General features: G+C 54.1%; 3 protein-coding genes across 4 annotated transcripts in view; 1 reads left to right on the forward strand and 2 right to left on the reverse strand.

Annotated features, from left to right (window-relative positions):
* Nucleotides 1-200: 200 nt before the first annotated feature.
* On the reverse strand, nt 201-11,819 carry KHSRP (KH-type splicing regulatory protein). 2 transcript variants are annotated; one of them, XM_079115304.1, is made up of 20 exons: nt 11,440-11,819; nt 9,630-9,726; nt 8,956-8,994; nt 8,377-8,416; nt 7,403-7,452; nt 7,076-7,147; nt 6,228-6,285; nt 5,737-5,911; nt 5,528-5,626; nt 4,941-5,039; nt 4,731-4,833; nt 3,933-4,033; nt 3,663-3,807; nt 3,414-3,574; nt 3,223-3,332; nt 2,762-2,850; nt 2,479-2,679; nt 2,327-2,404; nt 2,082-2,242; nt 201-1,028 (listed from the first exon to the last, which is right to left on the reverse strand). In XM_079115304.1, the coding sequence occupies exons 1-20, from the start codon at nt 11,686-11,688 to the stop codon at nt 1,020-1,022; spliced, it is 2,136 nt and encodes a 711-aa protein (XP_078971430.1). In that variant the 5' UTR covers nt 11,689-11,819; the 3' UTR covers nt 201-1,019. The 2 variants fall into 2 exon arrangements, with proteins under 2 accessions (XP_078971430.1, XP_078971429.1); XM_079115303.1 differs by having other exon boundaries at nt 201-2,242; nt 11,440-11,818.
* Nucleotides 11,694-22,485, forward strand: part of TRIP10 (thyroid hormone receptor interactor 10) — a 260,809-nt gene continuing 250,017 nt past the window's right edge. Inside the window, exon 1 of the mRNA XM_079115318.1 lies at nt 11,694-11,697. The gene's annotated coding sequence lies outside the window, so the exon portion shown is untranslated. The remainder of the gene's footprint in view (nt 11,698-22,485) is intronic.
* Nucleotides 12,543-21,115, reverse strand: SLC25A41 (solute carrier family 25 member 41; the record flags this gene model as incomplete). Its single annotated transcript, XM_079115341.1, has 7 exons — nt 12,543-13,351; nt 13,670-13,817; nt 14,632-14,799; nt 19,685-19,792; nt 19,969-20,121; nt 20,525-20,680; nt 20,909-21,115. 7 exons carry the CDS (start codon nt 21,113-21,115, stop codon nt 13,179-13,181), a joined length of 1,113 nt encoding a protein of 370 aa, XP_078971467.1. The 3' UTR covers nt 12,543-13,178.

Consider the following 22,485-nt stretch of genomic DNA (forward strand, 5'->3'; position numbering starts at 1 on the left):
AAGCACAATGCACCTGCAAAAAACTATTTTATATTTTGGTTTTCTTAAAAAAAACACACACACAACACAAAGCTTGTAATTTCCAATCACCATTACCATTTTTTTTTTAAACATCTATAAACAACAACATCTGCTTCAAAACCCTACAGGGAGGAAGGAGGAGAGGGAGAGACAGACAGACGGCACCCAGCAGACACAGGGAGGTTTTGTTATCATTTATTTGTGAAGTTAAAAACGAGCGATAAAAAGTAAAAACTGCCATACAATTTTTTTGTTTGTTCTCATTTTGTTTTCAGTTTCAATCTCCTCTTGAACAGATGAAAAGACAAAAGACCAGACCAGTCCTGGGGGGGCGGGGGGGGGGCGTGCGGCCGAGCTAAGGGAGGAAAAGGAGCGAGAGGAGGAGAGGCGGGTAGGAGGGGTCCTGCAATACAACACCTGGTCCAAGGAATGTTCCAACGCTAACTAAAAAAAAAAGAAAAAGAAAAAGAAAAAAAAAAAAAAAGAAAAGAAAAGGAAGGAAAAAAAAAAAAAGCAAGAATGACTTTTTTTTTTTCCTTTTTAAAAGTTTATTTTAAAAACAAGAAGAGGGCCACGGACAGTAGGGAGAAAATGAATCACTTTGCCCTCAGGCGGTTTCAGGAAGGCTGGGGGGGTATAGAGATTTATATATATATATTTATATATCATTTTATAGGTTTTGTTCTGCTCTTTGTTTTTAATTTTAAAATTTTTTTGGCAGAGATTTAATTCTCGCTATCTTCTAAGGCTGGCTCAACGTGAAGTATCCCGATTTTGAAAGGAAGAGTATGAGACACACAGAAGGAGCGAGAGAGCGAGAGCCTGGCAGCCTGTGCCACCACCTCGGCACTCACCGCGAGGGCTCCCCGGCACCCCCAAGGCGGCCATCGCTCTATCGCCAAACCATGAAATATAAAACAAACAAAAGCCCCGAACAGAACAAAATGGAGAAAAAAATAAAGATTTTTCACAGATGAAGAAGTTCACATTCATTCGATTCATTGAGCCTGCGGAGAGGGAAGAGATAGGAATTGGTCACTACGGGGAGGGGGAGCAGGGACTGGGGGTGACAAGGAGGCTGGAAAGGCTGGAACACCCACACGGGGCGGGAGGGGCCAGGAAGCCGCTCCCAAACCTGCAGCTGGCTCAGGTGGAAGGGAGGAGGACGGAGGTGAGTGAGCTAGCCTCACAGACTCGCTGGAGTCAAGACTGCTCCTCGATGGGGAAGAGAGGAGCGCGGCAGCAAGAGAGAAGCAGAGGCAGAGAGGCGCGGGCAGGAGAGCTGTCCTGTCTGAAGGAAGGAAGGAAGAAGAGGGGGCGGGCTCCCGGCGCATCACAACATTGACAATCAAAGATCACGGTGTCCCCACAACACCCCTGTGAGGTAGGTTGGAAGGTGGCAACGATCGTCATGCCCACTTCACAGACAAGACCGGGACACAGAGGCGAGCGCGAGAGCGAGAGGCTGAGCAGTGCCCCAACCCTCTGGGCGGGCTCCTGGCTCCCCACATCCCCGCAGAGCCAGGCTGCCTGCAACAGTCACTTGGTTGGACACAGGATAAAGATCGTGGCTTAACAAAAATAAAAGAATAAAAAGAACAAAAAAAAAAAAAAAAAAAAAAAAAAAAAAAAAAAAGTGATGCATTGAGGGGGAAAAATAGACGTTTTCTTCCCAAGTGGCCAGATTTTGAGTGAGTGGGTTAGCAGCTGGGATGGCGACCAACGCGATGCTGCTTGCCTGTCCCCCACCCCCAGGACTACCCACCAGTTCACAAGTTCCACCTTTGTGTGATTCGCGCTCCCCCAGCATCGCGACAGCGTTACACAGGAACAAGCAGCTGGCGGAGGGAGGCCTCTTCGTTAACCTCTGGACCCAGCGTGCGCTTCCCGGCGGGCGCGTGGGCACTCCCGGAGACCTCTGCCACACGGCCCCGCTGCAGGCATCAAGGGCACACCCCGCAGGGGAAGGGGTTTCCGGCGCTACCCACTAAGGCAGGATGGACGGTGGCCGGGGGTTGGAAGGAGAAAGGAGGAGGAGGAGGGTGGCAATTCCCACTTGCCTGCTGCTGTCCCTGCTGGGTGGGAGGCGGCTGGGGGCCACCAGGACCTGGAGTCTGTCCGTAGTAAGCGGCCTGCTGTCTGTAATACTCCGCCCAGGCGGCGCTGTAATCTGGCTGGGATCCTGGGGGTGCTCCAGGACCCCCTCCGGTGGCCACTTGCGCTGTAGGTGGAGGAGGGTGAGTGGCTGTTGGGAGAGGCGTGCACTTGTCCCCACAGCCCTGCCAGCCCTCCAGCGCCTGCTCACCTTGCTTCTTGTAGTACTCCTCCCAGGCCTTCGTGTAGTCTTGCTGGGGGGGTGCTCCGGGCTGCTGGGGCTGCTGGCCTGTGGGGCCAAGTGGGGTCAGAGGATGCCCTTCCTGGGAGGGACTGGACTCCCCCAGCTCACTACAGACTCACCTATCTTCTTGTAATACTCTTCCCAGGCCTTAGTGTAGTCCGACTGGCCAGTGGGAGGGGGCTGTGGAGGCTCCCCCTGAGTGGGCGGTGCAGCAGGGGCCGGGGCAGGTCCTGGGACAGGGCCTGGGGGCTGCTGGTAGTAGTGTGAGTAGTAGGCGGCCCAGGCGGCGTTGGGGTCTGCGGCTGCTGCAGCAGCCTTATCTGCAGGCCAAAGGGGAGTCCAGGCTGAGAAAGGGGGCCCAGGAGTCTAGCCCCAGCTTCCCCTGCGCAGTCTGCCACTTACTTGGGTCGTGAGGAGCAGGCGGTTGCCACTGGGGATAGGTATTGCCCCAGCCCTGGGGCGGGTACTGGTGAGGAGGGGGGCCACCAGCACTGCAGGACAAGAGGAGGGAACACAATGAGCTGAGGTGCCGTGGCCACAGCCATCAGCATCGGGCAGGGATGGCAGCAGGCAGTCAGCACGTCAGAAGCCCCAACCACTAGACTTAACAGGGTGTCTGGGTGTTGGCTCAAGGACATGACACAGAAGTCACACAAAAAACATCTGCGCACACCCATGAGGAAGATGCCAAGGCCAGCAAGGCCATGCTGTTTCTGCGTGGCATCTGTGAGACAGGCTGCACCAGGCCCGACAATGAGCACCTGGGATGTAGCAGCAGGCTTCTTAGTGGGAATGGAAATGGGGCCTGTCCTCTCCAGGCCACCCCATGCCCCAAATCCCAAGAGTCTGAGAGGAATACTCACTGTGGGGGAGCCCCTGGTGGCCCCTGATTGAAGGGCCCGGGGTTGAAGGGGCCCATGGGGCCAGCAGGGCCTGGTCCCCCAGGGCCTGGTCCAACTGGGCAGAGGGGGCCCTGAAAGGGAGAAGCTGGTGAGGTGAGCAGTGGGGGGGAGGAGAGTGTACACCCACACTGAGACCCCCTCCTGGAGCCCACCTCGATCTTCTCCTCAATGAGCTGCTTGGCATGGTCGATCTGCTGGGGTGAGCCCCGGATGATGAACAGTTTGAAGTTGGGGTCCCCATTGGGTGGCAGCTGCCGAGAGATCTCTACAAAGGCGCCCGTCTGCTGGTTTATGGCTTTCACATTCTCGCCGCCTTTGGAGAGCCAGAGCCAGTCAAATTGGGTGGGCAGGGCACGGGACAGGGCACAGGGCAGGGGTGGAGGCCATGTAGGGCTACTTACCTCTGCCGATCACCAGCCCGCATTTGTGGGTGGGAATGGAGAAGGTCATCTCCCCACCAGGAGGGCCCCAGCTGCCTTGGCCTCGTCCTCGACCCCGGCCCCCGGGGGGCATGCCAGGGCCCCCAGGAGGGCCCGGGGGGCCACTCTGCCAGACAGGGAGGAGGAGAAGGATCAACCAGGAAGCCTGCCTGGTCCTAAACTCTGCTGGGGTGGCCAGGCCAGACTCCTCCTGGCCTCCCCAGCCCACTTAGTACCCCCCAGGTCACCTACCCTGAGGCTCTGAAGGAGATCATTGATAATCCGGGCGGCATGCTCACATCTGTCTGGGGGGCCCATGATGTGAGCGATCTTTTCAGGTCCTGTCCCGTCATCTGAGGCCAGCACCAAGAGAGCAGAGAGACTGATTTAAAAGAAAAGCAAAACTCCAAACCCCTGCGACATTACCTCTTCAGGCAGACACTGTCCCAAGCCAAACATCTGTAAGATCTCAAGAGTGCCACCTGGGGCTGGGGATATAGCTCAGTTGGTAGAGTGCTTGCCTTGCAAGCACAAGGCCCGGGATTCAATCCCCAGCACCACAAAAAGAGTGCCACCTGCCAAATCCTGCTCCCTCTGGGACTGGGAAAGGGGCAGAGCCATACTCCAGGATAGAAACTAGGTTGTCAGCTGAGTGGTTTTATAGTATAATCCCTTAACAATAATGGAGAGGGGGTCCCTCTGCCCATGTTGAGGGTGGCAAGAACTTAGGTTAGGCTAGTCATCTGACCCAGTCGCCTGGGTACCCCAGGCTGCCCTGGGTAGATTTGATGGGTACAGGAAAATATTTCCCATGGAAAGAACACACATGGTCAACTTTCACAAGGCTGTTTCACATGGGAAGAGATAAGGCATGTGCTGATGGCTGAATCAAGAGCAAGAAGGCCCAACCAAGGACTACAGCCTAACCACAGTGCCATGCTGCCTCGGGGTTTGCCTCCCAGGGAGGGCAAATGGCAGTCACAGGCCCCTGACTGATCCTAAGAGGAGAGCCCACCAACCACTCACACCAATTCCAGGCTCAGCCCTGACCTTGCTTGAACTGTATCCGCACACCAGCATCATTCTGGATCTTCTTGATCATTTCTCCACTCCGGCCAATGACTACCCCAACAGAATGTCTGGGTACAGGCACCTGGGAGAGAAGGAAGAACAGGGGTCAGCCCAGTGCCATCTCCTGCAGCTCTGTTGCCCTCTGCCCATCTCCTGGCCCTCTATCTCCTGGGGTGTTCTTGCACTCACATCAATGCCCCCACCAATCCGAGATCCATACTCGTTCCGATCCCCAAAGCCTCCTTGGTCACGTTCCCGGAGGATGTCCATCACCATCTCGCAAGCTTGCTGCAAACATAAGGGGGACAGATAGCATGGGCAAACCCTGCCACTCACAGCACCTATCCTCCCAGGCTCCCAGTCTCAGCGAAGGCTCCACAAGTCTCTGTGGAACCCAGCAAAATATCCCACTGAGCTCTCTATCTGCCACCCTAACGGGGGGCAGGCACCACCAGCAGTCTAGTCTTCCAGATAAAGAAAGGAAGGTCGCAATTGAGGCCAGCTGTTGAAGCAGCTCAACAAAAGAGCAGGTCGGGACTGACTTCAAAGCTGGTATTCTTTTTTTTTATTTGAGGTGCTGGGGATTGAACCCAGGGCCCTGTGCATGCAAGGCAAGCACTCTACCAACTGAGCTATCTCCCCAGCCCTCAAAGCTGGGATTCTTGAAGACCTCTTCACATTGCACATCTGCACAAATCCCAAAGAATACAGAGCCTGCCACCAGCCTGACTGTCCCTGAGCTCTTCAGAGCCCAGCACACCCCAGGGAATGCTCACCTGCACTTTATAAGGGTCTCCAATGATACGGAGGGGCTTGTCCACATTTGTATTCTGGGAACCGTCCTGAATTAAGATCATCTTCACTCCAGCACGTTCCTTGACAAACAAATGGTAATAGTTAGTGTGACTTTCTGGAGCTGGAGCGGGTGGGGAAGCCCTGTGCACAGGAGGGAACTGTGCCGCCTGTCCTTGGTGCTGCCCCTCACCTGTAGCTGCTTAATTGTCTCCCCGCCTTTGCCGATGACCAGGCCGGCCTTGCCCGCAGGGATCATGATCTCCTGCACGGTGCCATTTTGGCCCCCATTGGCATTGTCGTGGAACTGTCCTGGGGGACCCCCACGACCCCGAGACACAATGTCATCCAGCATCATCTTCGCTTTCCTGAGGAGGGGAAGAATAGGGTGCTGTCACTTAAAAATAAGGGTACTGGCCAGCTGCCCCACCCAGCTTAAAGGGGAGCTGACCCCAGTGAGTTTATCTGATAGAAATAACAAGGGACAGGGGCAGGCACTGGGAATGTTCAGGCTTGCAGCTTTCCCAGATGTCTGGATTCTGGGGAGTCGACCTATCAACATATCAATACAGCTCTCTAGAGGGCAGGAGAGGAAGACCCGAGTGGTGTTGCCCTCAACTAATAAAGTTAAGAAGGGTTTCTGCCTGCTCCCCTCACCACAGCAAGGGCCAGTCAGAGACTTACTGGACAGATTCAGGGGCTCCTGTCAGGGACACGCTGCGCTCAGGTAGGCCACCGCTGTCTGGAGAGAAGGGGAAATGGGGTCAGTACCCTTCTGGGCCTGAGGGCACAGAAAGACCTGCCACGGAGATGAGGACACTCCCAGAACCACCTGCGGCCACTTCTGTCACCACTCCCCAGCCTGCCAAATCAATTTATTTCCCCACAAAAGCCTGGAAAGTTACTCCATTCAAGACCAAGGTCAGGAAGCTAACATCCAATAAAAGAAACAATTTTAAGAGGAAAAGATGAGCTGGAGGGAGAGGCAGATTCCAGAGAGCCTCAAACCTATGCCCTGTCTCAACATCACTGAGGATCCCTCCAGCCTCAATAGTCAATGCGCTTCACACCAGAATCCTCAGAAAGCCTGTCAAGCAGGCATCCAAAGTGCAGAGGCCAACGACTTGTCTGAGATCAGATGAAGAGTCAGAATTGGAACTCACACCAGGCCTGACCGCCGCGAATTATTACTCCTCTAATACTCCACGCTGCCTCACACCCTCCTCCTTGCAGTTACTTAGGAGGCAACCTAAAACAATGGTTCAGCACACACTGCCTGAACAGAGGCACCTGTGCTTGACCCTACACCTTTGCCTGCCCACCTGTGGCCAGTTAATGGGAAGAAAAAAGTCAGTTACACTGAGTGGTGGTACAATAGCTGCAATACTGCCCTGGGTCCAGTATGCAGTAAGCACCCATTAACTCCAGCCCAGCTCACTGCTACAGGGTCCCAGAAAGATTAAGGGATTGATAAAGAGAAGAGGACAAGTTAGCCCTGGTCTCCATTCCCACAAGAAGCTGGTTCTCTGTACCTGGAGAGATCTGTACTTTGCAGCCTGAATCCTGCTGGATTTTGTTAATTTGTTCTCCTCCTCTGCCAATGACTAGGAGAAAAAAAAAAAAAAAAAAGCAGTCATTGGCCAAGGGAGCCCAGAACTCAGCATATTTGGATAGGGGTTTCTGGCCACCAGGCTCCTCTGCCAGCAAGGGGGTGGGCCCCATTCCTAGAGCCTTTAACCCTGCCCTCCCTGCCCAGAGGAAGGAGAAATGAGAGCAGACAAGGGGCATCTCTCTGACCAGGAGTTCTGGGCTGGCAGGGGCTCAGAACACCATCCCTCACCACAGTGACCCATACTCACTTAGGCCCACCATGCCATCTGGGACCCTGTACTCTTCTGTCATTGAAGTCCTGAAAAAAAGAGAATGGAATGGTTGGGGATATAGCTCAGTCGGTAGAGTGCTTCCCTCGCAGGCACAAGGCCCTGGGTTCAAATCCCTAGGACCACACACAAAAAAAAAAAAAAAAAAAAAAAAAAGAGAGAGAGAGAGAGAGAGAGAGAGAGAGAGAGAGAGAGAGAGAGAGAGAGAATGGAAGGTCAGTCTTGAGGAGATGGAGGAGGATGGGAGACTGAGTCTTCTGGAGAAAAGACCCTGGGAAACTGAAGCCATGGCTCTGCCTCTGGGGACTCTCAATGCTTCTGCTTACAGACCCTGCATCCTACAACCTGGGGACCAAGATGCCACAGGTCTAAGCAGCCAACAGATAGGGCTCCCTCTCCCCACAGCAGGTCACATGACCTCTCAGGCATCAGTGTCCCCGCACTGCCTCAGAGAGAGCACTCACTGAGGTGCTCCCACAGCAGGTCAAGTCATTTTAATGTCTACTAACTCCAATAACAAAGCTGGTTATATATCCTATTTTCATTTTCCTGGTTTTTACTGTATTTCACAAAACTCACTGACCTATGTCAGAGTCACTTAATCTATCTGAGGTGGCAAAAATGTAGCAAAGACCCTTAGGCTTGGCTGAACAACTGTCCGCACAAGACTGAAGTATGTTTTTTTTCTGAGCATCTGCAGCCCAAAGGAGGGAGCAAGGGGGCAGAGCCCACCCTTCATGATTAGCTTCTATTACAACTGCCCTCCCCATGGGGGGGCGAGCGCAGCACAAGGAACCGACACAGTTCTCTGCCTTCCCTCTGTTGTGCACCGTCTGGTCCACTAGCAACAGAAAGAAGACCTGAAGGGTGCAGGCCCAACAGAATCCTCGCAAGTCAGTATACACGGCCAGAGACAACTGAGAAACCAACCCATTCTCCATGTCACAACTTACCTCGGGGGAGGATGAATGGGTCCAAGTTGAGAACTGATTGCTGCAGAGAGAAATTCCAAAGGAAAGACTAGCTTAGCTCTATCTTCAGGCACCACACACGTCCACCCCAAGGTACCACTGACCACACAAGGGACAACCAGTGCTTATCACAGTGGTTCTGCGGCTGATCATGAATCTGATGGGTTCTGTAGTCCTTCCCCACAAAAACACACATAGTGGCCTTATTTTTCTTTTTTTAAAGACTTCCTGGTTGACAAACTTATTTATTTATTCATTTTTTGTGATGCTAGGGGTTGAACATACGGCCTCACACAGGCTAGGCAAATGCTTTACCACTGAGCTACATTCCCAGCCTCCAAAGTCAGGGATGGCTTCTATGGGAAATGAATCCACATGCAGGTTTTTTATTGGTCTCAATTTCAGGGGGTTACAGGATCCCTAAAACTCACAGGTTCCCCACATGTGAACATCACGAGCCCTCCATAAAAGCTGCCACTTGCTCAGTGCTTGTAGCTCCTGACTTTCCAAAACCTCAGGACCCTGAAGCTTCCCTGTGCCTACATCACCCAATGGACTTACAGTCTCCCTGGGAAGCCAGCTTCTTGCTCTCCGGCTGATCTGTGGAAGAAGAGAATGTCAGATGCAGCACCCACCCACCTATGGCTGCCTCAGACCTGATGCTGATACCACATGTCCTGGGCAAACAACCCCCCAGCCCTAGCATGAGGGCTGAGACAGGAAGAAAGAAGAGGCCAGCACTAAGGTGGGACAGGGCGTGGGGAACACTTCTCAATCCCACCATGAACACCCAGATTAAAAGATCCTTTGTAACTAGAAAACAACAATGGCAGCACCAAATCCTTCTAGTCTAGGACCAACCCTGCCTGGGGAAGGGGCGGAGGATAAAAGTAGAGTTGATCAGGAGTTGAGCACTGGCTACTTCTGTGGTAGTGCACCATGAGCTGGGGCTGGCATAACTTTACATCAGGCCCCTTGTTTCCCTACTCCCACAAGGGGAGGAACGATCTTGGGAACCTACAACTTTACTCTAGCCACAATCAGAGTGTCCTCTTTTCAGCCACCTGATCTCAGGATGGCAGACAGAACAAAGAATTAACAAAGCTGGGATGGCTGAGGCTAAGAGACTGAACAGCACTGGTTCCCTCCCATCACTCGGAACCCCACTCAAAGAAAAGCACTCCTTTCTGCTCTCAGCCCTTCCTCCCAAACTAAAAGCATCCAGTGGGAGTTACCTCCATCTTCCAACTGTCTCTTTTGGCCCCCAAAACCAAAATCAGGAGTGCTGTTATTCACGGTTGTAGCAGCATCGCCTCCAATTTTGGCTGCAATCTAGAAATAAAGTAAGAAGCACAGAATAATTACTACCTGAAACAACCCTCCATGGCACCAAAACTTCTTAGAACACCTCGGGTGCTGTCTGGTGGGGAGCAGCCCTCCTGACTTAGGGAAGGGTCTGTGGGTGCAGATGTCCTAGATGAAATTTTCACCAAAGGCCTCAAATTTCTCACAAGGTATCTAGGAATGTCAAAATCTCCCCTTTCCTCTCCTCAGTGGGATTTGTGCCTGACTTGTTGGCAGCCAGGTTGCAAACAACACTGGCTCTGCTCTAAGGGATGAAAGGAACAACAGCTCAGGTGCCAGGGAGGATCCTGGGGGTCACCTGCATGAGCAAGAGCTCTCAGACATTTCCTCATGCAGGTGGCCCTGGTGCAGAGTTGGAAAGTGTGACTTGAGCCAGGTTCTTGAACACCGCGCCTCAAAATCCTTGCAAAAATGTACTGAACAAATCTATTGGAAGCATTTTGCTTCAAAGCACCTGAAATCCTCACGTGACCAAAAGACCCTTCTGGAACACAGGTTACATTTTAGATACATGAAGAGCAACTTCAAGTAAACCCTAATCCAACAAACTAACTTATGACCACAGTCTTGTTTATGGTTTAGAAACTCAAACCCTGAGTTCAACTCTTAAAACAAAACAAACCAAAACAACAGCTTACCTCGCGCCAAAGCTCTTGGGATGCCCATGTGGGGCTGTATGTCTATCACCCCAACAGACAGCATCAACCCCCCCCAGTTAAAGCTGCCTCAGACACATGTGGTGGAGGGACAACCAGATCAAATGCACCGAGACTCTTAAGAACCCACCCCATTCCCAGGGTGAGGAAGCCTGAGACCACACCTGGAGACATGACAGGAGTCCACCTAAGGGGTCCTCCCATCTTGGGACGAGCCAGTCCTCAACTGGAGGCATTGGGACAACCCTGAGCGTTCTCAATGGGCCTGAGCTCTCAGAGAGCCAACATGCTTCCTGAAAGGGCAGAAATCCTCCCATTCTAAGGGCCCCCACCCCTCCAAACTGGGGAGGAGGCTGCCAATGGAGCTGGGGAGGTCAAGTCACACCAGCATGTGACACGTCCATGTTGTAATCGCACCTAAAAACACAGCAATGGTACCCTCCCTACTTTCCCAGAGACAGACCAGGCTTTCAAACTATTCAAAACATCAAAGAGCTCTTATGTGCATCTTCCCCATTTCGCCCAATTGCTCCGCCACTCCAGTCACAAAGGTGTCCACTCTCCACTCTTAGGAGGAAGGGTTCCCCTCACCGAGCCCCTCCTTCCTTGGAAGGGTGCAGAAACAGGACTGGGTTGGGAGCGAACATGGCCCTTTGCCCCGATGTGGAGCGGGGGCTTGAGTAGAACCCTTCACCCCGGAAGGTGGGCCCTCGGCCTCCAGGAGGGAGAGTGAACATGCTTTCGTGTCCTAAGGGGGAGTCCCAAAGTGAGTTCCAGGGCTCGGGGCCCCTGCACACCAGGCGCCGCTCATGGTGACCCCCAGTACGCCCCTACCCCCTGCTGGAGGGTCACCCGCGAGGAACCCACAGCAGGCGCAGAGGAAGGGCCAGGCCCCCCGCCTGCCGCCCACGTGACCCCGCCGCGGCCCCGGCCCCCACCACCGGCGACCCCGCGCGCGAGCACGTGACCCCCGCCCCCTCCCCCGCCACCGCGCGCGCGCCCCTCAGGCCCGCGGCCTCCTCACCTGGCGGGCCCGCTGCACGGCGTCGGCGAAGGCGTCCTTGCGGATCCCCGGGCCGCCCCCACCGGGCGGCTGCGAGGGGCCCCCGGCCGAACCTCCGCCCGGACCGCCGCCGCCCGGGCCGCCGCCGCCCCGGTCCCCCGCACCCGGCGGGCCCGGCGGAGGGCCTCCCCCGGCGCCTCCGGCTCCTCCGCCCCCGCCGGCAGGCGGCGGCGGCCCGGGCGGGGGTCCTCCAGTGCTGTAGTCCGACATGGCGCGGCGGGGCCGGGCCTGGCGCGGAGGCTGAAGCTGAGGAGGCGGCGGCGGCGGCGGCGGCTCAACGCGGGAACAAGGCCTCGCTCCACACGGCCGCGGAGCACTCTGGGAACCCAGCGGCTGGGAAGACGAAGAGCGGGGAGAGGGTCGCCCCCTCCCGCCGGCGGCGTGACGGACGGCGCGTTCAGGCCAATGGGAGGTACCCATCGCTTGCCTCACACCAATCGCGGAAAACGGAGGCTAGGCTCCAATCGGAGTGCTGTGAGAGACACTGGGCGGGAGGTTCAGAGTGACTGACAGCTGTAGGAGGCAATGGGCTGCGGACTCCCGGCGCCGGGCGGTCAAATCGAGGCTATCCGAGAAGGCCGGAAGCCCAATGAAGCGTGAGTTCCAGATTCGCGGGGGCGGCTTCGGAATTAGATTGAAGGCTCCAAAGAGTCACGTGGGCTGAAAGGAGGGGCTCAGCGAAAGACCCCTTTGGACGGGCAGGGCGGGTGCTCAGCGTGATAGTCGTGCGGGCAAGCCAATGACTTCACGTGGGAGGAGGTGCTTATAAAGTTTGACAGTCAATTTAATCCAATTGCTGACGAGTTCTGAGTGACGAGATTGGATTTGGCCTTGCTTTTCTTGTTAACCAGAATCCTTTTCCAGCGCTGACGTCTAACCCAATGGCTGAGTGACCGGGGCGGGTGTTAGGTGACTGACACTGGTCTGGACAAATGGCAACGCAATAAAATTGCCCAGTTTTGGTGGGAGCCAGTGGAAGTGCAGCTGCATTGGGGCGGAACCGGCCACCACACCGCGAGAGGGGATTAGTGGGAGCTGGAGTGAATGGCAGCCAACGTGGGCGGTGGTGACCGGCTGCTGCTTCTGGGGCCTGACGTCTGGGTTAGTGCCCCAGGCGCCTGCCTAGATAGGCCTGGCACGTGGCCTCCTTGAAACCTTGCAGATCTGGTGCTTCCGCGAGTGAAGTGGCCTGAGAGATCAGGGAACACAGGGGTCTCCTGCACCCCCTTCTCTCTCGACCCAGGGACCTGGAGCCCCCACTCTCTTCCAGTACAGAAGGGACCAGCTTCTTTCCCCGACACTATTCCCTCCTAGGACCGAGAGTTCCCAGCCCCAAATTCCACCGTTCCTACTCCCTTCCTATAAGGGATCCAAGCCTGTTGCTACCATCCTGGACCCAAAGATCCCAGGTATTCCAGACATGTCCAGCAGAAACTCTCTCTTTATTCCTGGTTGTCTGTATATCACCTTTTTTAGCACTGGAGCCAGGACGAGCCAGCAGAAGCCAGACTGGAGTCCAAACTCAGGTCTCAGGCTGTACTCTGGGGAGGGAGTCCCGACAATCTTCTGACCCAAGCTCCCAGCTGGCTTTTGCAACCCAAAACAGCCCCAGGGCCTGAGCCTGAACTGCTCTTTGGGACCCAGGGACACCGGATCTTCCAGTGTCCATCCTACCCATTGTATGTCATCTAGCTGACAACCTATACACTCAGGGTTTTCTTCATGGCCTCGTATACCACATAGCTGATGCCACCCGCCGGCAACACCTTCAGCAATGTGGGGGTCATGCCTCGGTACAGTCCCGGCCAGCCCTGCTGGGCCAAGATCCTCTGAAAGACGCCACGCATGGTGGGGTTTGAGCCTTCCACGGTGTCTGTGGGGACAGAGGCAAGCTCAGAGCTGGGTCTGACTTGGGAAGTCTTTGGGGGATTATTTGTTTTGGGGACCAGTGTGCGAGTAGGGGGGAGTTCTTTAGGAGGTGGTCATTTAGGAGAAGGATGTATTAGCGATTTTTAAAGGATTAGTTTAAGGTCTGGGGTTGGGTTGGAGAGTGAGTATAAGAAGTCTTGGTGGGTTCAGGGGTCAGCAGAGGTGGCCAGGATCAAATACGGAGTGTTTGGGATGCTAGGAAAATTCAGAGCTGGGCTGAATCGGGGAGGGGCATTTGTGGTGTTCACTAGGGCCAGGCTACCTTGCGCCTGCATCCGGGTGCGCACCAAAGTCAGTGGGTAACTGGCCATCTGGCCGCAGGTTGTGGACAGCGTTACAGATGACAGACTGACCAAGCCACTGGGGTCCTCCATGTCCCTGCCTGACTTCAGCCATAAGTTCCGTAGCATCTGCAAAAGAAGAGGGCAAGGGCGCTATTCATAAGAGCCAAGATATGGAGTCAACCAAGTTGTCCACTGAAGGTGGATGGAAAACCTTTACACACTGGAATATTATTCAGCCATAAAAAGAATGAAGTCCTGTCATTTGTGGCACCATAGATGAACAGGAGGACATCATATTAAGTAAGCCAAGCATAGAAAGACAAATGCCACATGTTCTCACATATGGAAGCTAAACTAAGATAATTGATATGACAGAAGTGACAGTAGAATAGTGGTTACCAGAGGCTGGGAAGTGGGAAGGGAGAGGAGGATGGAGACAGGACAGTTAGTAAGTAACGGGGTGCATAGCTGGACAGAAGGAATAACTTCTTTTCAAAATAGCAAGTAGAGTTGGGCATGGTGGCTCATGCCTGTTATCCCAGCAGCTCAGGAGGCTGAGGGAGGAGGATGGCAGGTTCAAAGCCAGCCTCAGCAACTTAGTGAGGCTGTAAGCAACCTAGTGAGACCCTGTCTCAAAATAAAAAAATAAAAGGGCTGGAGATGTGGCTGAGTGGTTAAGTGCCCTTGGGTTCAATCCCTGGTACCAATAGACAGATAGCAGAGAGGATGTTCAGTGTTCCCAACACAGAGCAACGATAGCTAGGTCAGTTACCCTTACCTGATCATTGCACATTGTGTACATGTGTTGGAGTATCGTGCCAGACCCCATAAATACGCACAATATGTGTTAGTTTAAAAATACTCATGAAGAGAGCAAGGCGAAGCGCAAGCTCACGGTGGGCCTGGGCTCAGGCCGCCCGCCTCCTCGGTGGACCCACACCTCATAGACAGCCAGGTCAGTGCAGGCGTAGGGGATGATGCCGAGCATGTTGGGCAGGTAGCCTCGGTAAAGAGCACGGGTGCCCTCCCGCTCCAAGATCTGCCTGGCGCAGTCCAGCAGTCCCTTGTACTGACCCGTGCGGCGCAGGGTCAGCCTTGTCTTCAGCACCTGGGAAGAGTGGGAGGGAGACTTGACTCTCTTTGTGGCCCTCAGTCTGCCATGGGGAGACTGAGGCCAGGGGTGCGACGGGCTGGGTGAGAACCCAGATCTCTCATGTCCCCTGCTGTGTCTGCTCCCTGAATTTCGGGTTCAGAAGCTCATGTGACAAGGTGAGGAGGGTAAGGAAGCCATGTGAGCCAAGCGAGGGCCATGCTAGTGCTGCCGCGCCCTGGGCACGCAGGCCCCAGGGGCCAGATCCACCATCAGTAGAAGCCAGAAGTCGGGATGTTTACAAAATACCACACTGTCCAAGTACCCGACCCACAGTTCCACCAAAGACAGACAGCTGGCCGGGCAGGAAATGCGAGGTGGTGCCTGAGATGGCTGGACATGGTTTGGGTCCTCCCAAGGGGTCGGTTGAAATTCAACCCGTTGTGAGGCATTAAGAGGGTGGGAACGTGGAATCCAACCTTGACATTTAGAGGTGGGGCCTGGGGGAGGGGGTCAGGAATGGGCGGTGTCATCAGGATGGGCCTGTGAGTGAACTTTATAAGAAAAGGGCACAGTGGCACATGCCTATAACCCCAGGGGCTCTGGAGGCTGAGGCAGGTGGATCACAAGTTCACATTCGGTCTCTGCAGCTTAGTGAGGCCTTAGGCAATTAAATGAGACCCTGTTTCTAAATAAAAAGGCAAAAAGGGCTGGGATGTGGCTCAGTGGTTAAGTGCCCCTGGGTTCAATTCCCAGTACCAAAAAATAAATAAATAAAAAAGAAGAGGGAGAGAGACCAGGACATACACACACACACACATACACACACACACGTGTGAGCTCCCTGGCTTGCATCATGTGGGCCCCTGGGCCACGTAAAGACGGCCAGGGGTGGGAGGGTGATCTGGCTGTGACGCCTGGCACCCTTCCATTGCCAGGGCTGATTCAGCTGCGCTGGCCTGGCCAGGCAGGTGCACCCTTGCTCTCTCACTGCTCGGCGTGTCCCTCGTGAAGCTGTGCCCTGGGTCAAGGAGGACCAGCACCCCAGCCCTACCTAGCCCCTTCGAGTAGCTTGCTCCCTGCTAGAACCTCCAGGCAGGCTCTCAAGGTCCAAGACTGCTAGCAAGAAGACCCTTACCCTGTTCGAACCTTTGGACCTCCAGAACGGTGAGCTAAATAAACCTCTTTTCTTTATAAGGTTACCCAACTTCAGGTATCTTATTTTGGTGATGAAAACCCCACGATGCTCTCCCCAATTCCTGCCACTCTCTGTACTTGCCCTGTGCCACCTGGGGTGCAGGCCTGACTGTGACAGGATTTCGCATCTCTGACTAGGTTACAGTATAAGGCAAAGGTGAAGGGGTTTTGTTCATGTAAGCAGTTGACTTCAAGGTAATCAAAATAAATTTTCGGGAATGAGCGTCACCTACTCAGATGAGGGCCTTCAGCAAGTGTTTGTTGTCCAAGACAAGAAACCGAAGACTGGACGCACTCTTGGGTTTTTGGTATTGTTTTTGCTGTTCTGGGGATTGAACCCACGGAGTTCCACTGTGCTAGGTGAGCGCTCCACCCCCGAGCCCCACCCCCAGCCCCTCTTGGTCATAAAGGTGCACACCTGCCATGTGTGGGGAGGATCACCTGGCAGGACAGTTGCTGAGGACCTCAGTCCTGCAGCCGGGGTACTTTGGTTTGGATGTGGTTTGAGTTTGTCCCTCAGGGTTCACGTGTGGGGAGCTTGGTCCTCAGAGGGACTTGTTGACAGGTGGTGGGACACATAAGCCGCGGAGCCCATGGCAGGCGGTTGGATCCTTGAGGATGCTGCCCTCAGGACTGATGGAGTTCCTGTGGGACCCTGGTCAGTTCTCCAAGAGGAGGATGGGCCCGCCTGCCCTCCGGCTTCCGTCCTCCCCATGTGCTCTCTGCACGATGCCACTTGCCATGGGACTCAGCCAGGGGGCTGTTTTGCTCAGTGTCCCCCAGAGGTCCATGTATTCAAGGCTTGGTCCCCAGGGCAGTGCCCCTGGGAGGTCAGGAGCTTTCAGCAGGTGCAGCCTAGTGGAGGATCCTCAGGCAGCTGCGTATGTGCCCTGAGGGGGGCGGGGGATTCTGGCCGCTTCCTCCTGCTCTTCTGCCATGGGTGGGCAGTCTCCCCTGCCACGTGCTCCCTCCACTGCCACTGGCTGTCCACAGGAGGCCTGAAGCAGTGAGTCTGCCTGATCATGGACTGAACCTCTGAACTGTGAACCAGAACAGCTCTCTCCACCCCTCTCTTTATGGTGCCTGGGTGGAACCCAGGGCCTCACCTATGCTAGGGGAGTACTTTACAACTTTTTTCTTTATAAATTAATTATCTCAGGCATTTTGTTAAAGCAACAGAAAACCAGCTGATGCAGGAGCCCTCATCAGCGCCAACTTGATGCCAGCACCATGCTCTTGAACCTCCAATGCTCTGAGCTAAATAAACCTCTTTTCTTTATCACCTAAACCTCAGGTATTTTGTCATAGTAACAGAAAACAGGCTAATATAGTAAAGAACTGAATGCTGCCTAGGACAGTGGCACACACCTTTAATTCCAGCTACTCCAGAGCCCAAGGCAGGAAAATCATAAGTCCAAGACCAGCCTGGGCAAGTTAGCAAGACCTTGTTTAAAAATAAAGAAAAGGTATAGGGATATAGCTCAGTGGTAGAAGCCTGCTGGATTCAGTCCTTAGTACTGGAAAAGAAATGGAAGTGGGGGTAGAAAGAAAGAAATCCTACTAACAAGCAGGAAGCTTGGAAGAGGACCTGAGTTCAGATGAGTTTTCTTTGCAGCCCAGTTGACAGCTTGATTTCTACCCAATGGGACCTTAAGCAGAAGACCCAACTAACTGGTACCCAGAAACAACCCACAGAAACAGATAACAAATCATCGTGGTCACTTTAAGCTGCTGTTTGTAGCAATTTGTTGCGAAGCAATAGGAAACTAATATGCTTAGGAAAACACTCAGGGCAAGAACTATAGGAAGACAACTTTCAGATGCCCGAAAGGACTTGAGGGTGATGTGAATGAGTGGAATATGCTGCTGGTCACTCTAAGGTTTCAATTTGGTTTGTCCCCATTTAATTGCCAATGGGATCGTATTGAGAGGTGGTAGAAAGGCAGAGGGGCGAGTGGTTGTTAAGAGGAGGAAGTGGAGTCCTCTTGCACTGGATTAGTTACTGCAAAGTAGATTGTTAGCTGGGCATGGTGGCGCACACCTGTTGTTCCAGTGACTCGGGTGGCTGAGTCAGGAGGACGGCAAGTTCTAGGCCAGCCTCAGTAACTCTGCAAGACTCCGTCTCAAAAAATAAAAAGAATTGGGGATGTGGCTCAGAGGTAGAGCACCCTGGGGTTCAACCCCCTGGGCCATCACCACAAAAAAGTGAGTTGGCTGTGGCCCTTCCATGTGTTTTCCTCACTGGCCTGCCGCTCTTTTGCCATGTTACGACACATCGGGAGGCCCTTGCCAGACGTAGCTGCTGGATCTTGAACTTCCAACCTCCAGAACCATGAGCCAAAATAAATCTCTATCGTTTACAAAGAGTCCTGTCTCAGGCATTCCGTCACAGCAACAGAAGATAGACGGAGGCAAGTCGGTAGACTCAACCTCACTCAAACTGGTAGATCACTCTCTGAGCTTATGTATGAACCAAGTATCGTCCCATAAAAATCAACTACCACAGGGTTTTATTTACCCAGACAGATGCCAAGGTTTGTACGTGGGAGAAGAGCCTGGGACGCTGATAAAGAGCAGAGAAGGGAGTTGACAAAACATGCCATCAGGTCTTCGGAATCAAACAGCGGCACAGCTGCGCTGGTCGTCAAAAGGCCAGTGCAGCCAGGAATTGGGGAGGAGAGAGGGGCACAGGGTAGAAAGCAGGGCAGTGGACACACCACTGTGCATGTGTCAACCTCCCCAGAACGTGAAGCACAGAGGGCCCAGCTTGCAGGACAGGCTTTCGTTAGTGATGTATGGGTGGGTTCTTGATTGTAACAGTTAGCCACCCACCAGAGGAGACTGGGCAAGGGGGGAGGGGGTGTACTCTCTATACTTTCTGCCCCATTTTCTGAAAACCTAAAACTGCTCTAAAAATAGTCTGTTTATAAGGGGCTGCGACTGTGGCTCAGTGGCAGAGCGCTTGCCTAGCATGTGTGAGGTACTGGGTTCCATCCTCAGCACCACATGTAAGTAAATAATATGTGTTGTGTCCATTTACAACTAAAAAATTTTTTTAAAGTTTGTTTATAAAAAAGAAATACAGTCGTATATGAACAGACACCACAGCAACGAGAAGAGAAGGACCAGAAATAACCCCAAGTATATATAGGAACTTAGTAAAATACAAAAGTGGCCTCATGGATCTGGGGGTAAAGAACGCACCACCCAGTGAACGGTATTGAAGTGACTGGGCGGCGCACGCGTAGCGCACTCAAGAGAAAGAGGAGAGCCCTGTGAGGGGCGCACGCCTGTGGTCCAGGAGGCCAGGCGGGAGGATGGAGAGTTCAAGGCCAGCCTGTGCAACATAGCAAGACCTTGTCTCAAAATGAATAAAAAAGGCCTGTGGATGTGGCTCAGTGGAAAGCACCTCTGGGCTCAATCCCTGGTACCAAAAAATAAATAAAACAAAAAGGGCAGGGGGTGTGGCCCAGTGATAAAGCGTTTCTGGATTCTATCCCCAGCACCAAAACAAGAAAAGAAAAGGAAGGGGTCAGTGGGGAGGGGAAGGAGAGGGAAGATGGGAAGAAGGAGGAGAGAAGAGGAGAAGGAGAAGGAAAGAGACAAAGGAAGGAGGAGGAAGTAAAAGGAGAGCAGGAGGGAGGGGGTCGCCGCAGAGCTGGCAGACGCTTCCCTGGCTTCCTCACCGTCTCAGACACCCTCTTACCTCCATGGGGTTGATGAGCGTCTGAGAGATGGCCACAGCCAGGGAGCCAGCGAGGAGCCGTTCCTGAAAGGGTGGGGACCCGTGTACTCCACAGAAGTAATTCTTACACTGGGATGGGAGAGAGGCGCGTGAGAGAAGCCAGCCACCTTCCTGCCTGAAGCCCACCCGGGGAGGGGCCTGGGGCCTGGAGCTGAAATCCTGTCCCGCGTGGGGACGGGGCTTTGTGGGTGGGGTGGGGCGAGAGGGGCTTGGAGTCCATCAGAGAAGAGCAGACCCTTCCCCACCTGCTCAAACACGGAGAACTTGATGGCGTACTCGGGGGCGATCTTGAGCACGTTGATTCCGTTGCCCCGCCACAGGGAGCGGACGCCGCCCTCCTGGACCATGCTCCGCAGCCCCCCCAGCAGGTTCATGAAGTTGGTCTTGGAGGAGTAGACCTGGGGCGGGAGGACCCGGGAGGAGCCCTGTGGGAGCCCTCCAGAGCGGCTCCTGCATGCCAGCGCACCCCTGGCTTCCGCGGATCCTTCCCCAGCCCAGCTTGGACCCACATTCCCATCTGCTCCCTCACCTGCATCTTTTCTTCACTCCTATTTAGTTTTCAAACCCATCTGAAGAACCCCCTCCAGCTCCCTGATCTCTGACCCAATCCTGGCTCAGGGTTGTCCCCTGTGGGCTCCCCTCCCAACATAACTCAGTGTCCCTTTCAGGTCAGCTGCATGCACCCCAGTCCAGGCCTGGCACCACCCCTGAAAGCACATGCCAGCCCCACTCCCGGCCCAACCTCCTTCAGTGCCACTGCCTCCCACCTCTACCCGGGGCTGCGCCCCGTGGCTCACACACCTGCATATACACCTTGGCGCGGTCCAGAGGGGCTGTGCCTGTGCGAGACACCGCCCCAGCCATGGCCCCCGACAGCAGGAACTTCCACAAGGCCCCCTCGCCGTCCACTTCCAGGACCTCCACGGGGACCATCAGTTGCTCCCCTGTATCCAGCACCTGCTGGGCAGACCCAGCCCTTGCCCATGCACAGCGGTGCCGTGTTCCCCAGGTACATCTCGGGGGAATCCTCCTGAGTAAGCCCCCTCCCCATCCTCCCATTTCAATGTGAATCATTCTAGGTCTGCATGGAGGGAAGTGGCCTCACACAAGGTGTGGGCAGCACAGCTGTCTCCCGTCTGGTGGTCCAGGCTGGAGACACCATACCTCTGTCGTTTACAGACTCACCTGTTGTGATGGGAGATGTTCCAGGTTGTTTTCAAGCACATGCCCAAACACGTACCCATACACATGTGCACAGCCTGGGTTCCAGGCGGGGGGTGGGGGTGGGGGTGGGGGCGGGGGTGGCACTTCAGCCAGTAAGGTCTTGACCCTCTTAAACAGGGTCTGGACCCTAGAGCAAGGCTTCTGGGCTTCTTCAGGATCAACTCCCATGGCAGCTGGAGGTTAGGACACCTGGGGCTCACATCCCTGGGGGAGTCTAACCAGCTGTCACAGGGGAGTGGCTAGTGGGAGTGTCTTGTAAATTTGGGTCCCAGGGATGATGAGGTCACAGAGGCCCTTGTGACCTCACTGGGTGTGGTAGGCAGAATGGTGATCCATCCTTTTCCCCAAACGTCCACATCTTCCTCACTGAAACCTGCGAAATATGTGAGTGTGTGGATGCGATTGTGTCCTGACGGAATTCTTACATTGGAGCCCTGACTTTCAGTGGGATAGAAGCTGGAGGTGGGGCCTTTGGGCATAATTGGGGTCAGATGGGGTCATGAGGGTGTGGCCTCCATGATGGGGTTAGTGCCCTTACAGGAAAAGGAGGTGAGACTAGAGCTTTATCTTCTCTTCGCTGTGAGGACACAGCGCAAAGGTGGCCCTCTGCAAGCCAGGAAGAGAGAGTGCTCACCAGGAATGGAACCAGCCTGATCCTGGACTCCAGCCTCGGGAATGGTGAGGAATGAATGCCTGTGTTTAAGCCACGCAGTCTGAGGAGTTTCATTACAGCAACTTGAGCCAATGAGGCAGATTTGTTATGTAGCAAGGGGGAGTCATGTTTGCCGATGATATTGAAGTTGTCAGCCAACCATGTGGGGATGGGAAGGTCATTCTAGATCAACTGGGTGGGCCAGATATAACCTGGTGAATCTTACATGTGGAAGAGCGGGCAAGAGAGGAGCATAGAGACGGGAATGAGATGTATGAACCACTGGACCAGTCATGGCTGGCTTCAAAGATGGAGGGAGGAGCCACAAGCCAAGAATGCAGGCACCTCTAGAAGCTGGAGAAGGTGGAACGAGGATTCATCCTTAGTGCCTCCAGAAGGAACCAGCCCTGCCGATGCCTTAATTCTAGCCCAGCAAGATCTGTAGCTGACTGACTGACTTCTGACCTCCAAAACCATACATTTGTCTTGTTTCCAGCCACCCACCAGGTTTGTGGTCATTTGATGCACAGCCCTGAAGAACTCATACCCTCGTTTTTTGTTGTCATGGCAGTAGGAGAGGGAACTGAGGGACAAGAAGGTCTGGGGACTAGGGGAGAGAAGCACATGGTTGGTCCCCAAAATAAGACAAGAATAGGTTTGGAGTGAGAAGGACCTGGCTTTGGAGCCTATCTTGCTGCGTAATCTTTTTTCTTTCCTTTGTAATGCTGGACATAGAACCCAGCACCTCACACATGGTAGACAGATGCTCTACCACTGAGCTGCATCACCAGCCCTTTCTAATTATTTTATTTTCTATTTTATTTTGAGGGTCTTGCTCTGTTGTCCAGGCTGGCCTTGAACTTGTGATCTTCCTCAGCCTCGTGAG

This window comes from Sciurus vulgaris (genome assembly GCF_902686455.1).
Source record: "Sciurus vulgaris genome assembly, chromosome: 16".
In the NCBI taxonomy this organism is placed as follows: domain Eukaryota; kingdom Metazoa; phylum Chordata; class Mammalia; order Rodentia; family Sciuridae; genus Sciurus; species Sciurus vulgaris.